This window comes from Bemisia tabaci, chromosome 4, assembly GCF_918797505.1.
Source record: "Bemisia tabaci chromosome 4, PGI_BMITA_v3".
NCBI classification, from domain to species: Eukaryota; Metazoa; Arthropoda; class Insecta; order Hemiptera; family Aleyrodidae; genus Bemisia; species Bemisia tabaci.
The window spans coordinates 625356-648375 of NC_092796.1; the positions used below are offsets into that span (position 1 = coordinate 625356).

General features: G+C 39.0%; 2 protein-coding genes across 3 annotated transcripts in view; one reads left to right on the forward strand and one right to left on the reverse strand.

Moving 5' to 3' along the window:
* Positions 1 to 7170, forward strand: part of LOC109031257 (phospholipid-transporting ATPase ABCA3) — a 47527-nt gene extending 40357 nt beyond the window's left edge. For both annotated transcript variants that reach the window (XM_019042689.2, XM_019042687.2), the window contains exons 23-25: positions 2822 to 3158; positions 4327 to 4553; positions 5300 to 7170. In XM_019042689.2, the coding sequence (XP_018898234.2) occupies positions 2822 to 3158; positions 4327 to 4553; positions 5300 to 5718 (983 nt within the window). In that variant the 3' untranslated portion in view covers positions 5719 to 7170. The remainder of the gene's footprint in view (positions 1 to 2821; positions 3159 to 4326; positions 4554 to 5299) is intronic.
* A 2969-nt stretch (positions 7171 to 10139) lies between these two features.
* LOC109031284 (phospholipid-transporting ATPase ABCA3) overlaps positions 10140 to 23020 on the reverse strand; it is a 39415-nt gene continuing 26534 nt past the window's right edge. The window contains exons 22-25 of the mRNA XM_019042727.2: positions 21328 to 21576; positions 17697 to 18033; positions 15628 to 15854; positions 10140 to 11980 (exon numbers count right to left, since the gene is read on the reverse strand). Coding sequence (XP_018898272.2) covers positions 11562 to 11980; positions 15628 to 15854; positions 17697 to 18033; positions 21328 to 21576 — 1232 coding nt within the window. The 3' untranslated portion in view covers positions 10140 to 11561. The remainder of the gene's footprint in view (positions 11981 to 15627; positions 15855 to 17696; positions 18034 to 21327; positions 21577 to 23020) is intronic.

Below are 23020 nucleotides of genomic sequence, written 5' to 3' on the forward strand. Positions count from 1 at the left end.
AGAAGCACCCTTGAATTTTAAAATGTGATGAAATAAACATGAAAATTTGCAGTTTTAGTCGAAAATTATATGTCCGACCTCACTAATTGACTCGATGTATTGTGCGCCGCAACCGAGATACGCATTTTTGCAGTTTCACCATCGATATACGCTCCAGCAGCTGTGGTGATAAGTCGGTTAAAAAATGTCATCCTTACACTGAGAAAAAAAAAAAAACAAAAGTTACAGTCCATACGGCCTAAACGTCGTTCCGGGCTCAGAGAATGCAATTTCCGGGTGCAGGAGCCGTACCTTCGATTGCTCCGGGTGCTACGCCCGGAACGCAGAAGGTATATATACAAGCCCGTAAGTACGGCTTCCACGGCCGGAGTTTTTTTTTTTTTTGGCGCGTATACGTAGTATACCGCCTTTGCGATCGTTTCGAACCCTGCTCGATACAATAACCGAGTCCCTTAGTTCCTTACCGAAAAGTGACTACCGCGAACTTCTGAGATTTTCCAAAGCGTGTAAAAAGTTTATTTATCCGTCAATAATTATGATTTAAAGTTGTTTCTCATTCTTGGGCTCGCTAGTTTATGTGCGTGAATACCAAGAGTCTACGTTACTTGGTTTTTTTAAAAAAAGCCTAAGAGTAGGGCGCGCTGATTTAAAATATGCATATATAAGCGGAAGCAAGCGAACTGATTCGAGGATGGCTGACCAGTTCGGCACTCCTTGAATGAGAATTTCACTCACTCCGTTTTGTTCAAAACGTTGCTTTGACATATCTCACACCACTGTTATCCTTTTCAAAGTTGGTACTCCTTGCTCTGATAGCCGGGGCCAGCAGGATAGTGGTAAGTGCAATCTGTGATGAGCCTCGAGACTCATTAGACCATTTTCTAAACGTGGCTCATAGGAGTCCACTCAGCCCTCTCTCCCACGCTCCTGATCACTGCGTCGGCGTCACGAAGAACAATAGGCCTTGGGCCGCCTTGGGTCCCAACGCGGCCGATACCCGTACCCCAATTACTCACGCTTCATTAACCATTTCACCGTCACGCTAGGATTCATCCAATTTTAAAAAAAATTGTTTCGCGTGTATTTAGCAATTTTTTCCTACTCTCCGTTAAAACACAAATAAAAAGAGACCTCATTCAAAAAATCGGCCGAATAGAAGAGAAGTTACAGTAATCGAAACCGAAGAAATCAACAAAACCTCGACTTCTCGATACGAAAAATAAAATGATGGGGAAAAAGAAAGTATAAATTACAATTAAATATAATTGACCTCAGAATTTGACAAGCAATTCATTTATATACTAACGCTGAAAAAACTGGGAGAAATTACAAAAATTCCCCTCTTGCAAGGGGCTTCTTTGTAAGAATTTTGACCTGAAGACAACGGTCGAATAACAGCAGTACTCCATACAATACACGGTGTGCCTGAACGAGTTAAACATTTTTCATACGTCCAAATCGAAAAATCTTTATATTTTTAACTACAATGTTTCTTGAATCGTTTAAGCAAAAAAAAAAAAAAAATTCCGTCGAGATTCTGGAACGCAAAGGCGCTTTAAAAGTATTCTGGGGCTATAATAGCTAAATCACCGGTAGTAAATTCGTTATATTATTAAAAAGAAATTGACTCCATAGTTTAATTCCTTAGTTTCTTGAATACGATTATTTTAAGCACTTAAACATTTATACCACCAATTTTAGCCATGGGGTGATTTCCTGAGAGCCGATAATATCACGAATTTCTCATAGAACCCCTCAACAGTGGCTTGCTTTTTTGGCAGCCGATTCGGCCATCGAACCGGAGTTTAAATGGAAGCTGATAATAACCCAAAGCTCTGAGAAAAATTTGAGATGAGTGTAAGAACGGTTTGTTGTAAGTAACGAGGAGAGGCGGGCAAAGCGGCTAAAATCCGATCTAATTTTTACAGTTTTTCTGTTGAATTAATGTTGCCGCGGGCTTTGACTGTGTCCACACTAGTTTTGTTCAGCATATCGATACATAAGTATTTACACACACGTAGAATCTAATTTTCACGTCGGGGAGTCGACATATTTTGATTTCTTCGATTTTATACGGAAAATTGATGGTTTTTCGGGATTGAAATTATTATTGTTTCATGAAAAATAAATGCACCCAAAATGACTATAGCATATTGATTTTTACACATCTGCACTCACGAAATTGGTTGGTAAATTCAACGAGTGGGTGCATCGACCTGGTATATCAAGTTTCTGCAATTTTTTACGGCAAATCAGTAGATTTTCGGGATGTAGATTGCTTACTTTCAATTCATGAATGAATAAAGCAACGACATGGTTGAACTTCTTTGCATGGAAAGACGTTTAAAATAACAAAATCAAGACGTATTTAATGCAATTGCATTTATATCGAGTCAATTTCTTTTCAATAATATAACGGGATTTTTACTACCGGTGATTTGGGTATTTTAGCCCCAAAATACCTTTAAATCGACTTTATCTTCTAGGAGTTCGACAGAATTTTTCCTTTCTTCGCTTAAATTATTCCGTAGCACTTTTCCTCGAGAATCTGATAAGATTTTGCTAGAGGCAGATCAAAAAACTTAAATTCGATCGAATAGCTTTCTACTTTCACAATACACGGTCTCGTCAAGGTGCGTCTTTGACCTCGCAGTGTTGGATCGTGAATTCTCTTGTTGTGCTGTTTGCCTATTTTGAAATCTCTGTAAATGAAAACTAAAGGGGTTGATATGTGCGAGTTAATGACGCGCCTTATCAACACATTGTGTTGGAGTTCACTGCTTGTTTTCAGTGTATGATTATGCTCGCTTTTACTTTTCAGAGCATACCTCAGAGCATGTGCTGTTGGTGGAGCGGCTGGTGAAGAAGTTCTCACGGTCGTCGGCGGGGGTGCGCGGGGTGTCGTTCGGGGTGCGCGCCGGCGAGTGCTTCGGGTTGTTGGGCGTCAACGGGGCCGGCAAGACGACCACCTTCCGCATGCTCACCGGCGACACGCTCCCAACGGCCGGCGACTGCTCTGTCCACTCCGTCCGACTCTCCAGAGACGCCCGCCGCTACTTGGCCCAGATCGGCTACTGCCCCCAGGTCGACGGCATTAACGAGTACCTCACAGGCCGAGAGCACCTACGCCTCTTTGCTCACCTAAGAGGCATTCACAGGTCTGTAATAACTTCAAAGAGATATCGAAGTTTTTTTTTTTTACGCAGAAAACCGTAGGGGATGATGGGATCTCCTTCAGGTCACTTGGCGGCCTAATTCTCTTACCTTTAGCTAAACACTTTTTTGGGGGAAGGGGATCCTAAGAATCAATTAAAACGTCGAAAGGCGAGGAATTGTCTAAATATTTTTACCCGCCGGCAGCGTTTTGACAGTTGCAGTTGGCCTGGTGTACCTATAGAAATATGTTTGACAAGACAGTGGAAAAGCAAAATTTTGGGAATCAGAACTGATGAAAATGCAAATCAAACGGGTTGACAAAATGCCAGATTCACACACATGCTGCTCGATGAATACAAGATGTTTGGAGGAAACATTTCCCTTTTGAAATTATTCCAAAGAACACGAGAATATTAAATCGTCTGTTTCTGATACAAAGTAACTCATGCTTTTCATTAAATGGAGACAATTCTGTACCGAAGAAATCAATACGATGATTTTATGGAATTTACTCTATTGATTGATCAAAGATTTTAAATGAATAAAATGAGAAATATTAGCCAATGGTACGGCTGATAAAGATGAAAAGTCTACTCCCGATAGTTCGTAATTATTCCATAATTTAATCTGCCTCATGCCACAATCAGACGCTGAATTTAGCAGCTGAATGTGGAAGTCAACAGTCATCGCCCAACGGCTGAAATTTAGCAAACTCGAGTTATTTTCATCCAGATGTGTATTAAATCTACTCGAATTGTTCAGACAAATTCAAAATTGGTCCGATGGTTGCTGAGAATTGTTGCTGAATTTGCGCGTCACGCGCAAAATTCAGGCATCGGGCCGATGACTTCCACATTCAAGCCACATTCAGCTCCCACATTCAGCGTGTGATTGCGGTGTTAAAAATAAAATGTGTCAGGAAGTGAATAAATACAAGAGGTTTCCCTATGGACGGGATCTTGCGTTTATACTTACCGCGCGTGTGATTTTTTGTATTTTTCATTGTTACTTTTTCATGAATTCAATGTCCAATGTCCACCAGGTGTTGTCTCCTTAGTCCCGTGGGCAAATATTTATTACTATTTTTACTCGTGATTGATCCATTTCCTCAGAGAAACCTGTTTCTTGGGTGTCTTATGTGATAGTTAATTATCAAAATTTCTTACCTAGATCGCAAACAGATCAAGAAATCAAGAAATGGATGTCTGTGCTGGGACTGACGGAGTATTCAGAGAAGCTTGTAGGAGCCTATTCCGGTGGTAACAAGCGGAAAATGAGCACTGCCATGTCACTGATTGGCGATCCCAGCTTAGTCGTGCTTGACGAGCCAACCAGTGGTGTTGACCCGATTTCAAGAAGAAAACTCTGGGATATTTTGATCGAGGCAAGAAAAAGAGGTAAAAAAAGGAAATACCTATACATTATAGTTCATTTCACCATTTTCACCACTCATCAAGCTCTTACAGTTAGCAATTACACGGGGTATTTATAGAAACCATTGAACAACTATTTTTGGGTGATCATTTTTTTAACGAGTGAGGTATGTGACTAGCTGATAACATACAAATTAAAAAAACAACACATAAGACACGGGTTTAATTAGGCTAAAATCGTCATAGTGAAGCACACTTATGGACAACATTAACTGACTTATATAGATTTTTCTTATTAAGTATGTTATGTGACTACGTGATAATATTAAAGGGGGGAAAACCGATTCGAATATATACATACAAATAGGCTGTCCAAAAGAACTCACACTGGAACTGTAACCGTTGAACTAAGACAGTTAGAAAAATGATCTTGGTTGCATTGGAAAGAACAGCTCATTTTCTATTGAATGACATCAAATTTATTTTAATAGCTTGAAAATTCGAAAAAGCATGAGGGTTTGAAAAAAAAACCTTGGAACTTCTTTCTATACGCCTATTCTGTCGTGTTGTTCTTATCTTCAGTTGATAACAAGTGGTCACTTTGAACTTCTAGATCATTTTATACACAAAAATTACTTTTAAATTTTTTAATTGTTTTTCGAGCCTCTCGGCATTTTCTTCTATCCCCCATAGTTAGTAATAGTTCCCTATCACCTAGCTATGCTTTTACTAATGCTGATTATTCCTTCGATTGCTCTGGTATGCAACAGGTCAAGCAATCGTGTTCACCTCCCACTCAATGGACGAATGCGAGACGCTCTGTGATCGGCTCACGATAATGGCCGCTGGCAAGCTTATGTGCATCGGAAACGTGGAGTACCTGAAACAGCGTTACGCACAAGGCTACACGATCCAGTTGAAACTGGGCAGCGCACCGCAATTAGAATTTGATGCCGTGAAGCGGGCGGTGGAACAAGCATTCGAAGGCGCTGTACTGAAGGATCAGCACGCTGGGTCACTCAGCTACCATATCACATCTCCCACGGTGGCGCTCTCTGAATTGTTCACTAAAATGCGAGAGATCAAAGAAACTATGAATATCGTCGAAGATTACCAAGTTTGTAATACGACGCTCGAGCAAGTTTTCCTGGCGTTTGCGAGAAGTGAGGCTAAAATTATTCAAGTTTAAGCTCACCTTGTTTACTCAAGAGGGAGTAGACACAGTCCCACACGCTTATAGTCGTGGACATGTGGAATACTCTACGCAGTAAAAATTGTGCTCGATCTAAAAGAAAAACGTCATTTCAGGCCTTAATTTTTTACTTCCATGAAAAAAATTATAATATTTTTATAGTTTTATTCTTTTCTATGAGTAAGATTTTCTTAGACTGTATGACAGGGGATTTAAAATGAGGTAAAATGTGTGAACGTTCCCCTTTTTCTTGCACCGTATCTTCACCGGAAATCTGTGGCAAGGCTCCCAAGTTGGCAAGATTGTTTCCCACTCTCCCATTTAAATCTGTCAAAATAACAGATTTTAGTTCAGGCAGCCTACTTTGACAAATATAGATTAATTTATCCGCATTTAGGTAAATGACCAAAATCCTATGTTGCCAGTTTGCGAGAGTCGTCATTGTGTTTGGTAAGTTCGTCCGTCGAAGTGAAACGTTGATATAGTATCAAACATTATAAATAATGAAACATATTTCCAGTACTTCCAACTTCCATTCAAGTTAGGCGTTGTTATTTTAGGTAACTCGTTCCGTGCGATCAAGATAGTTCACCCTCGCATTTTGATGAATGCAACCTTTCAATATTTCAATCGCTTCAACTGTTTCTTCAAGCCGTATCAGTATTGTAGGTAAACAATTGTATTACATCTGTGCTCCATAATCCTATTGAATTAAATCCATAGTCATAGTTCTCCTTAACTGGCAGATTTTCTCAGGGAGCACCTAGTTTTCAATTATGATGAAGGAAAGGTTGAGGAGGCTTTCGATATCGAATGAAATAAATGACACAATTTTAATCTGATTGAAGAATATTCAACTGTTTTATCCCGCAAATGGGCCATTGCAAGGATACCAAGATTTCCCATCGGATGGATTTAAAGTTTATACATCAATCAAAATTCTATACTTTCGACACATTTTAAAATAGCATTAGACTCACCTTCTTTAATGCAATCGCAATATCTTTATTGATAAAAATGTCTCTGAAGTCACGAAGCATTGATATCCTTTGTATACATCCATTTCAGAGGCAATTAGGCTGAATTTTACCAAGGTTTCTTCAAGATTAGCCTAGGTCCGAAGAAATATATTGTCGTAATGACCAATTCGATGACATGAAACATGTTTTTATGAAAAATTCATGTTTTAATGAAAACATGAATAAAACTAAGTGTACTGACAAACACACAAAAATATCTACCTGCGTGTCAATTTATAACCATTGTTAATAATTTAAATGCCTCAAGGATTTAAATATTGTGTGAACTGAGTGTAATATATCTTCCACGTCTTTCATTTTTTTCATTCAGTTATCCTCCAAAACTTAAAAAAAGTATAAGTAAATGATTTTTCGATGTGTTTTATACATATTTTTGAAATAAGATTAATATAAGTGTGTTTACATAATATTTTCTTTTATTTTTCTATGAATTCCTTTAAAAATAATGTTAAAAACAGGGTCAGGGCCGGATTTACCTACTTGCCGCCCATGGGCCGCCTGTATTTTGCCGCCCACTTCTCATTTTTTTTGAAACATCAATAAAAAAACATCAAGTGAACGTGACGGAGGGGCTGGGTTCGTAAGACGCGTTTACCTACTCGTGTTGAATACATTTTTTGCGGAAGTTCTGTCAACACTACTAGCAAAATTTCCCGGAACTTTGCGCGAAAGTTGAGTTCCGTAAACATATCTCTGTGTGAACAAGGTCCTCCATTTATAAGAAATGAACCAAAAAATTGAAAGAACAAACATAAATGTGGTTTAATAATTATAACTTCCGCCGCCGCTGCACTGGGCTGATCGCACAGTGTAGCGCAATGCGTGAAGTATTCCTGCAGTCTTGTAGGCGCTACCCGTTTCACGCCAACCGCTCCTGACCGCACTGTGTTTGACGCAATGGGTGAAGTATTTATGCAGTCTTGTAGGCGCTAATATGTGTTACATGTCGGCCGCCGCGCCGTGCCGAGGGCTTGTCTTTTTCATCTCAAGTCCTCGTTCTGCGCTCCAGGCCAAATTGCGTGTTTAGTTCCTCTCTTAACTCGACTAATTGGATTACATTTTGGAATATATTACAAGCCCTTATCTTCAATACATGAAACAATTTTCGAACGGTACGGCAATATTCTGATGCAAGGGACGCTTCATTCTTGTTCCGCTTTTAACATGTTCATATTCACTACTAAAACTTTTACTCGTGTAATTTGAAAATTTTGAATTATGCCAATTATCTCACAAAAACACAACGTCTAATGTTTGCAGAACGCTTTACTTGACCAAGATAAAATTCAGCTCCAATGAATCAAATTTTAAAGGAAATGAGAAAGACATGAGTCCTGAGACCCACAAGAATGTATGCATAACAGGGCTCACGTCATAATGCACATAGTTCCGCTTGGCAGAAATACGTCCAATTATAGCATAACATATTTCAATAGTAGTAAAGTGCAGCCTCTTAAACATTTCCATTTAGAAACACGAAGAAAAATCATCTGCTCCAAATGCCTTAGTTACAGGCAACCGTGCTACACCCTATAATTGCAACACACGGTTTATTTTTTTCCCCGCAAGAAATTCGAGGTTAATCCTGGTGATGTTCACACGAACTTCGTTCATTGACTTTTTTTCCCTTTACGTTTCGTTCCATTCGTCATACTCCGGCAGCCTCGTGGAATAAAAGAGCAGCATGTCAGACTGAAGAGCATGTTAATTTTTCCGTCACTTGAGCAATGTATGTTTGTGCTCTGAGACATTGTTGGTCACCTCTGATGGCATGAACTGATAAATCAGATCACCACTGGCAGGTTCGTCAAAGTTTTTGTAATATTTTTTCCTAGGAAAGTTACTATTTCCTTTCAAAATGCATTCTATCATTTTACATGTGTCATGGATTGCTGTGGCACCGAAGAAGTTGCGCGAAACAGATATAAACGTTTATATTTGCCTGAAAGAGCAATTTCTTATAATAGGTCTGTTCGAACGCAAGAGACACAGCCAATTGAGTGTACTTTCTAATAGTAAATTCATTCGAGAATCACGTTTGACACATTGAGATAGTCTGAAATCCACTCCTTAGCGCACAATTTGCTAGTTTTAACTGTAACACGCTTTTTCAAATTTACCGCGTGTGCGGACAATTTTTGTTGGTGGTTGGCAGTCAGCTTTGCCCGGAGAGAAACCTACCCTAAATAAACAATCTCGTGAACTGTTTTAATTTCTCCTTGCGTAAGATTTCCATTGATTCAAAGAATTTCTTTTTGCAAAATAAAGAAAGAAAAAGCAAACAGACGCTTGGAAATGATTGAAATCATATAAAAGAAAAAGTAATCGAATTAGTTTTTTTTTAAAAAAAAGTTAGTTATCGCTAGTTAGTTACTCTTCTGCTAGTGCAAACCTGGTCGGTGGTAACCGAGAAAAACTGCCTGCAGACGCAAAAAACTTGAAGGAGCGTGTCACAAGAAACGCAGATTGCACGCTAAGGAGGGGATTTCAGATTTTGTTGAAGTGCCTAATGTGATTTTCGTGCTATTTTACCCGTGAGGAGTAGAATTATTTGGGTGTATCTTTTACGTGCAACAGACTCATTACAATGGACCACTAGACAAGGTACAAATTTCAGCATTCTGATATATGTTTCGTAACTAAATATTTACGTAGAACACGATGCGCACAGTAAAAATTACCGCAACTAACTCCTTACGAAGATATTTAATGATTCTTGATGCGTGTATTCAAACCACCCGCCCATGAAAGCTCAATGCTCTACGTGATCCACATCGTGCCTAAACGTTATCATGACAGTCTCTGCGATATAAAAATCTGGCAACCTCAATCTTGACGCTTTGGCTCAGCCACAGCGAATTGCTGATAGTTTGAACAACACATGGTGGGAAATGAACATTGCTCGATTGAGAAGATTGCTGAAACCGTTGTAGTGCGCGATTTGACTCAAGTAGAGCTTTGAGTTTCTTGTGAGCGGGCAGTTCAAATTCCTCTGCTGGCCAAGGCAGCGGACTGAGCGGAGTTCATATCAACGTCTGACGCTCGGATTTGCTCACGATTAATTTTATTAGCGCGTATTCATTTGGCGTTTTTCCGCTGCTAAGATTCCGGCTCCATGAGCAATTGTTAGATAGAATCATCGACGTTTTTAACTGGCGTCAGACGCCGAGAAAAAACGTTTTTAGGGCAGGTTCCGGTTCCGTGACTTTAAGTAAGAATGTCCATGCGTCAACAACTCCCGTTTGTCGGCGCGTTTACTTTTCTTCGCTGCGTTAAAGTCGCGTCATTGGCGAATCCAGCAAATTGGCATCATTGTTTTTCTCCATTTAAATCTATGGAAATGTACGGATTCTTGGAGGAGCCCGCTGCTCCAACAAGAATCGATTATAGAAGATATCGACACAGGTTCAAACGGAGGGAATTCGGTGTTGTCAAATTGCTGGATCCATTCCTGAGCCGCGTGAAGTGCTTACTGCATTTTGCCGGCTTGGTAATTCTTCCAGTGGCGTGGCGTGATTTTTCTATCGGTATTTCCCCATTTGGAGCTGTGGTAAATAATCGATTATTATGAAATTCGTTGCGAGCACCCTGTTTATCGATACTTTTCCATAGGTTTAAATGACCGATCAGTCGATATTTCGCAAGCACGCTACGCCACTGGATTCGTCATGTGTCCAGCATGATCAACTTTTGAAATAATTTTTAATAATTATCTCAATGCGTCAGGCAACCTAATCCGACGGTCCTGTTCGTCGGCGCGCCTACTTTTCTGCGCTGTGTTTAAAATCTTTGCAGTAATTACTGCATTTCGACCCAACTTAAACAAGAATAGATCTTTATCAAAGGCGTGAGTATACTGAATCCAACAGTGCAATTAGTTTCTTTTTAGGTTTAAAGATTCATGAGAAAATTAAAATACCTACCTTACTAGATAATACTTGTATATTTTCACAAAATAAGGTTTGTTTTAGACATTGGAAACGATGATACAATATCTGAGGTTTTAAAATAATAATCACAGTTATACTACTTCCACAATGAAAGCAAAAAAAAAAAAAATAACAACATTCTTAAGCTCTTATTGTTAGTTTACAGATGATAAGAAATATGTCATCTCTGACTTATGTGCGAAGACTGATGTAACCGCATTTACCCAACGAACTTTCCTTGGAAGATGATTTTCACAATTTTGATATGAATAATGACTGACTTTGATGTGTAATTTGTGTGAAAGCAGTTACATTAATGATCCTGTTTTTTGCTGATCCACTAAACAAGAAACTCTTGGTGTAGGCTAAACCATTTCGTTTTGATTCAAAATTAAATGATACCTAAGTCAAAAGTTTTGATACATCATCTGAACAATAATATGACGGGACGGAATTAAGAATACTAAACACCTTCATTGCTGCTGAAGGTCAATGTAAATATTTACTTACTTCAGCATTACATTCAATTTCCACAATGGGACACATGTTACAAAGTACAGTTTTCTGTACTTCCTCTCAAATTGTTGCGGATTTACAAACATACAGTTATGTTGAGCACAACTGTGTATTGTATTGACATATATAAGTTCTTAATTTCGGAAATCGCCCTCAACTGCGTTCTGGAAAAATAAAATAATGTTGATAAGTGGTTCAATCGTAGCGCACGGTTTTTTCGGTAAAGATTTTTCATGGCGAAACAAGATTTGATGATTTGTGCAAGAGCGTAACACAGCCGTCAAGATGCTTTGAAAGCTCAGAAAGAATCGTAATAAACGTGAAATTCTGTAGGGATAGAAGTTTCATGAGTGCTTTAGGACTCGACTATTTTGGCTTCGCTTCTGGCGAAAGCAAGGAACACCTGCTCCAGCGTCGTATTGCAAACTTGATAATCTTCAACAACATTCATGGATCCTTTAATTTCTCGCATTTTATTAAACAGCGCAGAGAGAGCTACCGTCGGGGTAGTAATGTGGTAGCGTAGAGACCCAGCGTGCTCGTCTTTGAGCATGGCCCCTTCAAACGCTTGTTCCACCGCCCGCTTGACGGCAGTTAGTTCCGTTTGAGGCGCGCCACTCAGTTTCAGCTGGATTGTGTAGCCTTGTGCGTAACGCTGTTTTAGGTACTCCACGTTCCCGATACACATGAGTTTACCACCCGCCATTATCGTAAGTCGATCACAGAGAGTCTCGCATTCGTCCATTGAGTGGGAGGTGAACACGATTGCTTGACCTGTTGGACACCAGAGAGGTTGACAGTGCTAGTATTATGATTCAAATTTTTGTCAGGCAGACATAATGAAAAATCCATGCCTGGGTTTCAGAGGGAAACATTTATCTTTCCTCCGGATCGTAAGAGAGCCGGTGCCCATTTTTAAGCCTTTCTCTATTCGTATATTGGTTGAGAAGTTAAAATGGCTGAGAGAGTTTTTGCGTATAATAAGGTATACTTTTCATTTTCATAACTTTAAGAGCAGCTTTGCTCTTGGCTTGTAATAGTATCAGATGTTCAAAGTTAGATCTCGTCCTTGTTCTTCCAAATGTAACTTACCTCAGTAATTTTTTCAATTCATTTTGATGCAATATGACTAAGAGCATAAAGTTGCCTTCTCTTGAATAAGTATAGGTTATTGCATACGTAGTAAGTAAATAATGTGCTAAAATAATTATCAACCGTCAACTTTGCATTAATAGTCAGATTGCAGCAGATGAATTAGAAAAATCGCAATTTTCAACTAATTTAAGGCTGACATAGAAAAAGAGGCAACCCTTAATATCAAATAATACCTTATACCTACTCATGCAATGTGACTTCAACATCGTCAACGTACGCATCTGGTAAAAAAGTCGAAGAGTTTTGGTAATAAGAAGAAATACTTCCTACGTCGATACTTGCTTATTCAGAGGCGGATCCAGCAATTTGGCAACAACGGATTTCCTCCATTTAAACTTATGCTAAATGATCGATTCTTGTCAGAGCACTTGGCCCCTCCAAGAATCGATATACTTCCATAGGTTTGAATGAAGAACGGACAACGTTGCCAATTTGCTGGATCCCCCAATGCTTGAGTATTTAATTGTTTTTTATTAATTTTAGAGCAACGAGGGTCTAATAGACAACGGCGATTTTTCATTTAATCTCTCGCATCACATTATTTGAAAAATGAAGAAGGAAAAAGATAAAAATAATAATATTGTCACTTTCTTGATTAAAAGCCTCCCCTTAAGCTCATAATCCAGTCGGAATTGACGCTGTTTGGTATTGAGACTGCACTTAAATGGGCATAGATATGAAATAGAGAATTAAATCTGTTTCTTTGATATAAGTATCCTAAAACTCTCTCTTACAGTGCAAGAAAACCTCGTCATTGTGGAATCTGCTTATGGCAGCTATTCGCTCCCTATGATGAATATTTTGTATTTTTCTGTGACTTTGCTTTGACGAATGCATGCCACTGGATAGTAGGGTGGCCGTTAAAAATGACTTTTTCGAATTTTTAATGGGAGAACCCTGCAATAGTTTCCTTTTAGTGTGTAAAGGAAGACCAAAAAAAGAAAATCGAAAAAAAAAAAAATTTTTAACCGTGCCGCACGGCCGTTGAATGTGGCAAGCTTGCAAGTTCGATTTCCGCAAATCGCGCATTTTGGCGTTTCGAAGCGTCGCCGAAGGCATGATGAAATTTATCTAGACATCTGAAATCACGGTTATTGACTCAACTTTTTGCGTACTTTTACGTGGTGTTAACAGAAATTTTGTAGAATTTTTGCAAGTACGATTTTTTTGCTCTCAAAGTAGGGCGAAAAGACGATGCGCGCAAATTGAAACTCGCATATCGCGTTTTATCACGTTTTGGCGCATTGCTTACGCACGATTAAATTCATGCAGAGATCTGAAATTACGGTTAATGACTCAACTTTTTGCGTACTTTTACGTGGTGTTAACAGAAATTTTGCAGAGTTTTTGCAAGTACAATTTTTTTGCTCTCAAAGTAGGGCAAAAACACGATATCTAGAAAAAAATTATGTTAAGTCATAATATCTTGGCTTCATTAAGTTTTATAATCAGTCCGGGCGACTTAGAAATCGCTTTGTGAAACACGTCATGATTTTGGCCATTAATTTTGAGCCTTCCGGCTCAAAGTGGCCACCTGGCCCCATCCACCATGCCAAATGGATGGCAAAGGCAATTTATTGTTTGAAAATATATCTTTTTAGGAACCAGTTCGACTTCAAAGATAATGAGAGGGAGAGTATTGAGGCCTTGTGTATTTTTATTGTAAAAGTATATATTCGAGCTTGGTTCAAGGCACCTCTAACAATTCAAGCGCCAAACCACGACTTGAAGTTTTTGATGGAGCTAGATCAGTATGCCAATATTGATCCTTTTATTTCAGAGGCATGCATAAATAAGTTCAGCAATCATTTATGGTATTTGACGCCACAAATGTGTGCCCTCTCGTTTTTTGACAGTAACGTATCTGCTGAAATGAAAAAAAAAATGATTGATAACCTGGATAAAATTGCGACTTTTGAAAGACGGATCGCGTTTAAAAGGATCGCTGAAATGGAGGGATTAGAGTTGTGTGACTTCGTAAATAGTGGTACGATAAAATTTTTTGAAAGTCTCGGTTTATCCACTGATTTTCTTAAGAGCGAACCATCAACTTGGGCGCATGACGCAAGTTATAACGAAAATTTCAACAAATTAGTAAAATTAAAGTCTGTTAATGATGTGGCCGAGCGCGGGGTCAAACTTATAGAGGAGTATAACGGAAGCCTGACCAAATGTCATGAACAACAACAGTACCTACATGCTGCAAGTGGTAGCAGACTACCGGAAGAAGTACCCAAAATGTACAAAAGCAGCGCTGAGTCTACCTCTAGACTAGGTAGGTACCTAGCTTGAATCAGTATGAGATCGAAAACACACCAACTCGGTAACCACTCGAAAATGTTATCTTTTCATTAGAGACAGTCAATTTCCATAAAGGCATTGAAATTACCGCATCTGTTCCAACTTAAATATTTAAAACGTCCAAAAGTACTTGCCTTAAGACACCAAACATCTTATCTTGATTATTTTCATTTATTCGAGTTGGTGTGTTTTTGTTCTCACTGATTAATTTTAAGTTACAACTCAATAATTATAAAAATTCAAATCAAGAAAAACCTGACAACATTTTTCCAGATATCGTGTTTTTGCCCTACTTTGAGAGCAAAAAAATTGTACTTGCAAAAACTCTGCAAAATTTCCGTTAACACCACGTAAAAGTACGCAAAAAGTTGAGTCATTAGCCGTAATTTCAGATCTCTGCATGAATTTAATCGTGCGTAAGCAATGCGCCAAAACGTGATAAAACGCGATGTGCGAGTTTCAATTTGCGCGCATCGTCTTTTCGCCCTACTTTGAGAGCAAAAAAATCGTACTTGCAAAAATTCTACAAAATTTCTGTTAACACCACGTAAAAGTACGCAAAAAGTTGAGTCAATAACCGTGATTTCAGATGTCTAGATAAATTTCATCATGCCTTCGGCGACGCTTCGAAACGCCAAAATGCGCGATTTGCGGAAATCGAACTTGCAAGCTTGCCACATTCAACGGCCGTGCGGCACGGTTAAAATTTTTTTTTTTTCGATTTTCTTTTTTTGGTCTTCCTTTACACACTAAAAGGAAACTATTGCAGGGTTCTCCCATTAAAAATTCGAAAAAGTCATTTTTAACGGCCACCCTACTGGATAGTCATAACATAATCATACTAATAATGAAATTACTTCTTAACCTCATGGCATTCTGCCACTAACAGGCACCTGTATGTAACAGAAATTATTTAATCTGTGCGAGTAAAAATTGCCGAATAATGAATTTGGAAATTTGTTCACCTCTTTTCCGAGCTTCGATTAGTATGTCCCAAAGTTTCCTTCTTGAAATCGGGTCCACACCACTAGTCGGTTCGTCGAGCACGACCAAGTTTGGCTCTCCTATCAACGCCATCGCGGTGCTTAGTTTCCGCTTGTTGCCGCCAGAGTACGTCCCAGACAGTTTGCTCGCGTACTCCGAGAGGCCCATTGTTGTTACCCACCTGGCAACCTCCTGATCTATTTGATATCTAACGAGCACACCCACATGCATAATTAAACAACTGAGATAAATTTGAAGTTTTTATCGTGAAGTGACTTATGATCTCATGACGTCATGAAAACACACATTGTAGCTGACAACTAAGAAATACAATTCCATGCTAAAGTAGACAACCGTATAAGCAATAGGAAGTTACCTGCTGATGCATGATAACTATTATTTTCGAATATGTACGTATATTTTACCTTCCTATCAAGGTGGTAAAAAAGGGCTGGGTCCACACTATTTAGCGGGGAAAACAAGGCCAGATTTTTTTTTTAAAATTTCAATCAGAGTAAAAAATGTTGAGTTCTAATGAAAATCAGTACAAGACTGAGGGGGATAGCTCAAAATTATAGCTCCTAATTTTTCACTGTAAAAATTTTCGAACTTCTTGGCCGTGTTTTCTCCGCAAAATAGTGAGGACCCAGGATTTTTTTTCCACGTTCTTACGCTCCGATTGGGTTACGGTTTTTAGAATTTTCTTACCCTCAAATGTAATTCACAGGATAAACAATTTGCCCGCAAATTTAAAATGAAAGTAATATAACTAATCGCGAAAATAAATACTTGGATGGATGAAATTTTTCAATTTTTGAATATTCACGCATAGGACGCTTTTCCCGGATTGCGTCAATTGGTCTGCTAAATGGTGGGCGTTGCATTCCTGCAGGACGAACCTACCCACTTATCCGTTTGGAATTTGCGATAAGTCAAAGATCCGGACCAAGTTCCGTAAAAAGTAGAGTACCTGTATAGGGAGAGTACCGACAGATCTGAAACTCCGAAAGTCCATCAGGCCTTCACCGATGCCTCCGCGAATAAAGTTAGGGCCCAGAAATAAAGCCAACCTATGAATTTCAATTATCCAGAACGATTTACTAATACTATTGTTACGAACCGTCCTTTATTAAGCACGTGTTTGACTCAGTTTTTGCATAAATTTTCTCAATTTCGCGGAAGAACGCTCATTTCTGTACATTCTTGGCCATCTTGGTTAGGATTGGAATCTGCAGACTGGCAGTGAAATTTTGTGCGTTAGAAGTTGGTTAGGAGGTTGGCTGCACTTTTGGGCCCTAAGCCCTCCATGAACCAATCTGTCGGTACTCTCCCTATACAGGTACTCTAGTAAAAAGGTTCAATATCCAAATACTCCGGTCAGGCTCCATACGACTGAACGATCTCAAAACAAGATGCAGCTGGATGATTACCTAGCAGATATGCAAAATCGAGAAACGACGTTCGGTCGTATGAACCGAATGTGTGTTGTTCAATATCGGCCGTATTGTTCGGTCCATGTAACCGCTCTCTCGGTTCTGTGAACTATATCCTCGGTTCATCCAACCGAATTTCTTCCTTAGTTCTATTCGGTTTGAATGCTCGATTGCATGAACCGTCGCGACGATTCCCAGAACCGAGAGAGCGGTTACATGAACCGAGCAATACGGCTAACATTGAACATCGCACATTCGGTTCATATCACCGAAATTTTCCCCTCAGCGAAGGCCGCATTTCATCTCTTGAAGATTTTTGATTTCTCAGAAAAGAGGCTGGATAAACAGGGCTGTGGTCCCACACCGAAAAAAATTATATGCTGTTTTAGCATCTAGGATGTCAAAAATGTGTCTGGTGATCCCAAGAGATGCTGCCTTTACTGCCCCCGCAGTTAATATTACATCCTGTGAATGGAAATTCAACTGCGGGGGCAGTAAAGGCAGCATCTTCGGATCACTAGACACATTTTTGACATCCTAGATGCTAAAACAGCATATAATTTTTTTCGGTGCAGAGAGCGAAAAAGCAAGACACATCAAAATTGATGAAAGGTTACCTGTGCACTCCTCTCAGATTCGCGAAGTGGCGTAGGAGTTCTTGGCCTGTGAGGTACTCGTTGATGCCGTCGACCTGGGGGCAGTAGCCGATCTGGGCCAAGTAGCGGCGGGCGTCTCTGGAGAGTCGGACGGAGTGGACAGAGCAGTCGCCGGCCGTTGGGAGCGTGTCGCCGGTGAGCATGCGGAAGGTGGTCGTCTTGCCGGCCCCGTTGACGCCCAACAACCCGAAGCACTCGCCGGCGCGCACCCCGAACGACACCCCGCGCACCCCCGCCGACGATCGCGAGAACTTCTTCACCAGCCGCTCCACCAATAGCACGTACTCAGATCTATGCTCTGAAACAATGGGGTTGCCGCAATTTACGAATGCGTCTTAGAGCTGCTTCAGAGACAGACCGCGTTGAACAGAGAGGAACAGGTTTAATGAATTTTCTCCATAGAACGAAATTTTCAAAAGGAATCCGCACAAACTGTCTCTCGTAAAAAAATAAATTTCCTAGTTAGATTTTAGCAAAAGCTGATGTGTCTGATGTTCCATTCCGTTAAACTCGGTCCAAATGAGACTGTGCGGGGCTCATGGATGCCAAACAGACCATTGCATGACATTATAACAAAACAACTTAACTGATATTGTCAAGTGCAGGGAATGACATAAGAAAAGTTACCGAAACAGATCCTGGATTATGTTCCTCCTGGGAGAATAAGGCGCGAAGGGCGCCCAGTCAGAAGGTGGAGGGATGGAAAATGAGGCAGAAATGTTGAAGTTACTCGATTTCTGAAGGGTTATGCTGCCGTGTCGAGTACATATAATAACCGTATGTTCATTGGAATATTGCCAAACTTTCCCCTGGGAAATAATTATTTTTGAAGAAAGTTACGAATAATTGTCCTTGAAATTTTCAGACTTTATAGATCAAATTGCGAAGGAAAATTCTCTGAAAAATCGGAAGAGAAATACTCTAAAAGTTTCCTGAAAACTCGTGATTTGTCGAAGAAAACTAAGTAACATCCGATATCTCATACGTCTTTTTTCCTTATCACGATAGTTTGTTTCAATAGGGGACAACATAGATTACTAGTTAGGTGTCGTAGAGCTCCAGAGCGTGATATGAAGCGACACGTATGCATTTATATGTTCAAGTTACAGAGTTATTAATCTGTAAATAAAATCCGGAGCACATTTTTTACTCCGATGATGTCACTGATTCGTCAAATATCATGCATTGAGTTCATATAACGCTCCTAAATTAGAGACCTTACTGATTTCAGGCAACAAGGTTATAAAAGGGCTCATTTGCATTTCCAGTTAAATTATCTGCCTTGTGGTAAGACTAAATGCACTACCGGGTTGGCATAAGTGTGAGCTAGTAATAATAACCTACTTGACATCTAAGAAATTCCCACGTGCGGAGCTGTTATTCATTTATTCTTTGATATATTAATTTATTTATTATTTCTGAGGGGAATCGATTGAATATGTTGGTGTGCTCTCCAGTTTTACGTAAACTTATCAATGATATTACGGTATAATGGTATTACTTTCTAAATTCTTCGTGAGTTTAGGAGTAAATCAAAAAGACGTCCTTATTTCTCGAAACTTTACGAGGATGGTTTCTAAGTTGGTAAATTGAACAATCATCCACTCTAAATTAAAATGATTCTATTTGCAATAAAATATGCCTGTCCTCGGTAAAACGAAAATACCATTGTACAAAACAAAACAGTGAAAATCATTCTCACAATGAAATGGTATGTGTAAACCCCCCTCCCCCTCCTCCCTCTCAAAACAGAGCTTTAGTCCGAAACCTCAATGACGCATAACAGTATCTGATTCATTTAATAAACATAAACTGAAGAGATGAGGAGAATCAGAACGCCTTCAATTTCCTCTCATATTAACACAGTTATCCCTGGAGCACGAATAATTGCATAAGAGAAAAACGTTCCTCTCTTCTGCCCTCTCATTTAAATGTACGGCACGGCCAGCGCCAAGAGTTGTGAAGCCTTGCTTTGAGTCGATTCTTTGTACTTGTAGGGACGAATTTTAGGTGCATTACAACTTAAATTAACCTCGAATAAATCGAGGTATAAATCAACTAACGAGTGTGATGAGATCAGAAGAGTAACGCCAATTTGTTTCTGGCTGACATTCTTGACCTACTGAACGGATCACAGTTTATCTGTCTATTGCATAGTGTTACTCATTCGAACCAACGCATTTATTTTAAAAGTGATTTCACACGGATTTTTAAAAAATTTAACTGTACTTATCTGTGGCACAATGTTGCAAATTTTTATGAATGTTTTCTATATTTGAATGATACATTACCGAAATTGTTTAATTTTGTGGACAACATTCGGGACTCTGTGTTTTCACAAAAGTTACAGCATGGATTTGTGTCTCCCAGAATCCGATGGAAATTAATTATTCATGCCGTAGAGGATTGAAATAGTACAATACGCACGCTATTTTAAATACGAAATTTAAATTGAAAATTAACTATTTATTTTAAAAGCATGTATATTAAAATCTTGGCATCGCAGTGGCCGTCCTATTTCTGTATCTTGAGGCTCTATTCCAACATGCCGCTTCTTCATTTGCTGCTCCTTTAAGAAATCGATTCACTTTCAAATATGCCCCGCTGCGATTATGATGTTTCCTCCTGAGCACCAAATAAACCTATCTACCAACCAACCATACATACATCCTAACTTTTAATTTTGCACTACCTTTTGTGACCCCTACTTTTTAAATTTTTAAATTCTGTACCATATTTTGATCTCTCCTCTAAGGTATGGCTAAATTGGTAAAAGCACCAAATAACCGTCTCTACCTACCTACCTACCATACATACGCCGCCACAATACCCTGTCCTCCCACAGCACTCAGGAAAGAGGCAATCCCTCACTAATTCAAAAAGTTCTGATCACTTCTTCCAGATCCAAATTAGCATTGATCGATATGAGTAGGAAAGAATCGTTAAATAATCTAAATTATATTCACCATAGCTCACATACAGGAGGTAATTGTAACTTTGTGACCAAAGTGATGCAATTTTATCGATAAGTGGTTGCTTGTTGCTTACCCTCTCAATTGAAGGCGCTGAAATAATCGTAATCTAAGGGATTAAATTGCGATTTCTCGGTGAGCACATCATCTTTGCCTTGCACGCGGATGTTATCCGTAGATCACAGTGCGGCGAATTAACAAAATATTGATTTAGATTTTTCATCATAAAGTAACATTATCAAAATGAATTTTAACTCTATTGGCATTTCCAATTTGAGAAATACAACAGCAATAAAAATAATCCGTGCTGATAATAGAACCTTCTGTTCATACAGCTCCTGCACTTTCTTTGTTATACTTACATAACTTTTTTGTTGTGAGAATAGACCTTCGATCAGTAGCATAGAGTACCCTGCCCTTATGATAGAAGCTTCTGTAGCTGTGACATAGAAAGCATAGGAGCCCTATAAACAGCACTATTTTCTCAGTGTGTAAAGCATAGAGTAAAAAACATGAAAATCGGCCCGGCTGATCTCAAGCTACAACTCAAAATTTTGGGGAAAAGAGAGCATGTGGAATGGTTGTTTGAGTATAAGACTTCTATCAAAAACTGGACATACCTGGGTGATTCTTTGCTGCATCAATTTTCTCCCTTTCCTCTTGAACATCCGGATCTTCATCTGTTTGCTTCTTGTCCTCGAGCTCGGATCCGATGATTGAAATAAACACAAAATTGCGAAGTTTTCGCGCACGCTCTGATTCCATAAGGAAGATTAGTGCCAGTTGGAGAAGGCCAGAGAGAGCCAGTGAAGTTAAATTGTATTTCAAACTCGTTTTCTGAACCTCCATGTCCCTGATGAATAACATTTCTGAAATAAAGCTCCCAAGATAAATTTTATCCAAATTTTGAATTAATGGAAAAAGAGTTTCTATTATTACTCATCGTTGAAATCTCACGTCATTTTTCTAATCTATATTTTTTTTAATTCATTTTTTCCTCAACTTGCGACGGTCTCTTTTTTTGAAGTTTTAATCAGTAGCGGCAGCAAGGGCTCATTTTGAGCTAAGAATATTTAAGTTACCTCTTAAAATGCAATTGCTTGTCAAGTGAAATCCGTCAGGAGGGAGAGATTGACTGTTACACTAAGACAAATTTTTAGTCAGATCAACCAGAAAACTACTTGATCCAATGAGACTACTCCAATGAATATTTCCCGGAATGGAATGATACTTGAATCAACTGGAATAGCCAGTTATATTTTTTCTAGTTGAAGTAACTGGAAACTATCCTTGTTTTAAATGGATAGAATCCTTGCGGTGACTGGAACTATCCTCGGAATAACTGGAAAATATCCTTGAAATGACGGAAAAAATTACTTGGTATCACTGGAAAATTTCCAGAGACTCTGCCCCTAGTTTCTGGCCGTTGAAGGCATGTATGTATTTATTGAATAAAATATACATTCAAAATCACAAAATTACGGTCACCTAATTTGATTTACAACTATACAGGATTTATTGCCTAAGTTCGTCGCGCATTAAATTTTGGGACATACCCGGGGATTGAACCCGGGAACTACCGATTCCTAGCCTAAGACATTATATTTTAACATGCGCATCGTTCTTCTCGTACCAAAAACTGTAAGATCCGACTGTTTGCAGGCAAATCCCTCCCGAGCTTAACTGACTCGTTATGCAACTAAAATCAACGCATTTCGATTACGTGTCCTTGGATTCCCGCTTATTTTTACTTTGTTACGCACGTAGAGTAGTCCCAGATAGGTTTGCATAAAGTTTTCTGAGAATATGTTTCAATGAGCAAAGAAAAGTCGCATACAATTTCTTTAACTATCAATCACTGGTTGTCCATACAAAATGTAAACAATTACGGGAAATTAGCGATGTGGTGATCACCAAAACGTTGACCTAGTGTCACAATTAATCGGTCTTTTTGTATTCATATTGCCAGTTATTAGGCACGTGCTACGCTGCTCGCTGAGGTATGGCACATATTAAAGGTACAAAATAACCACGCGAAGCAATAGATGTCAATTATTCCGGAAAATTCTTCAAAAAACAAGATGAATGAATTTTAAAATTTGGAGCAACATTATTATTTTAATAGCAAGAGCTGGTGCTCTCTGAATTCAGTGCAAGTTTTAGTTCTGTTTCAAGCAAAATAGCTGGTCAGAATGCGGACGGCAAAAGGGAAAAGCGCCTTCATTTTCGCTTGATGCAAGATACGATACACGTATACCAAAAGCTACCTATTCTACTCTACATCTTATTTTTTATCACATGCGATGGTAAAAT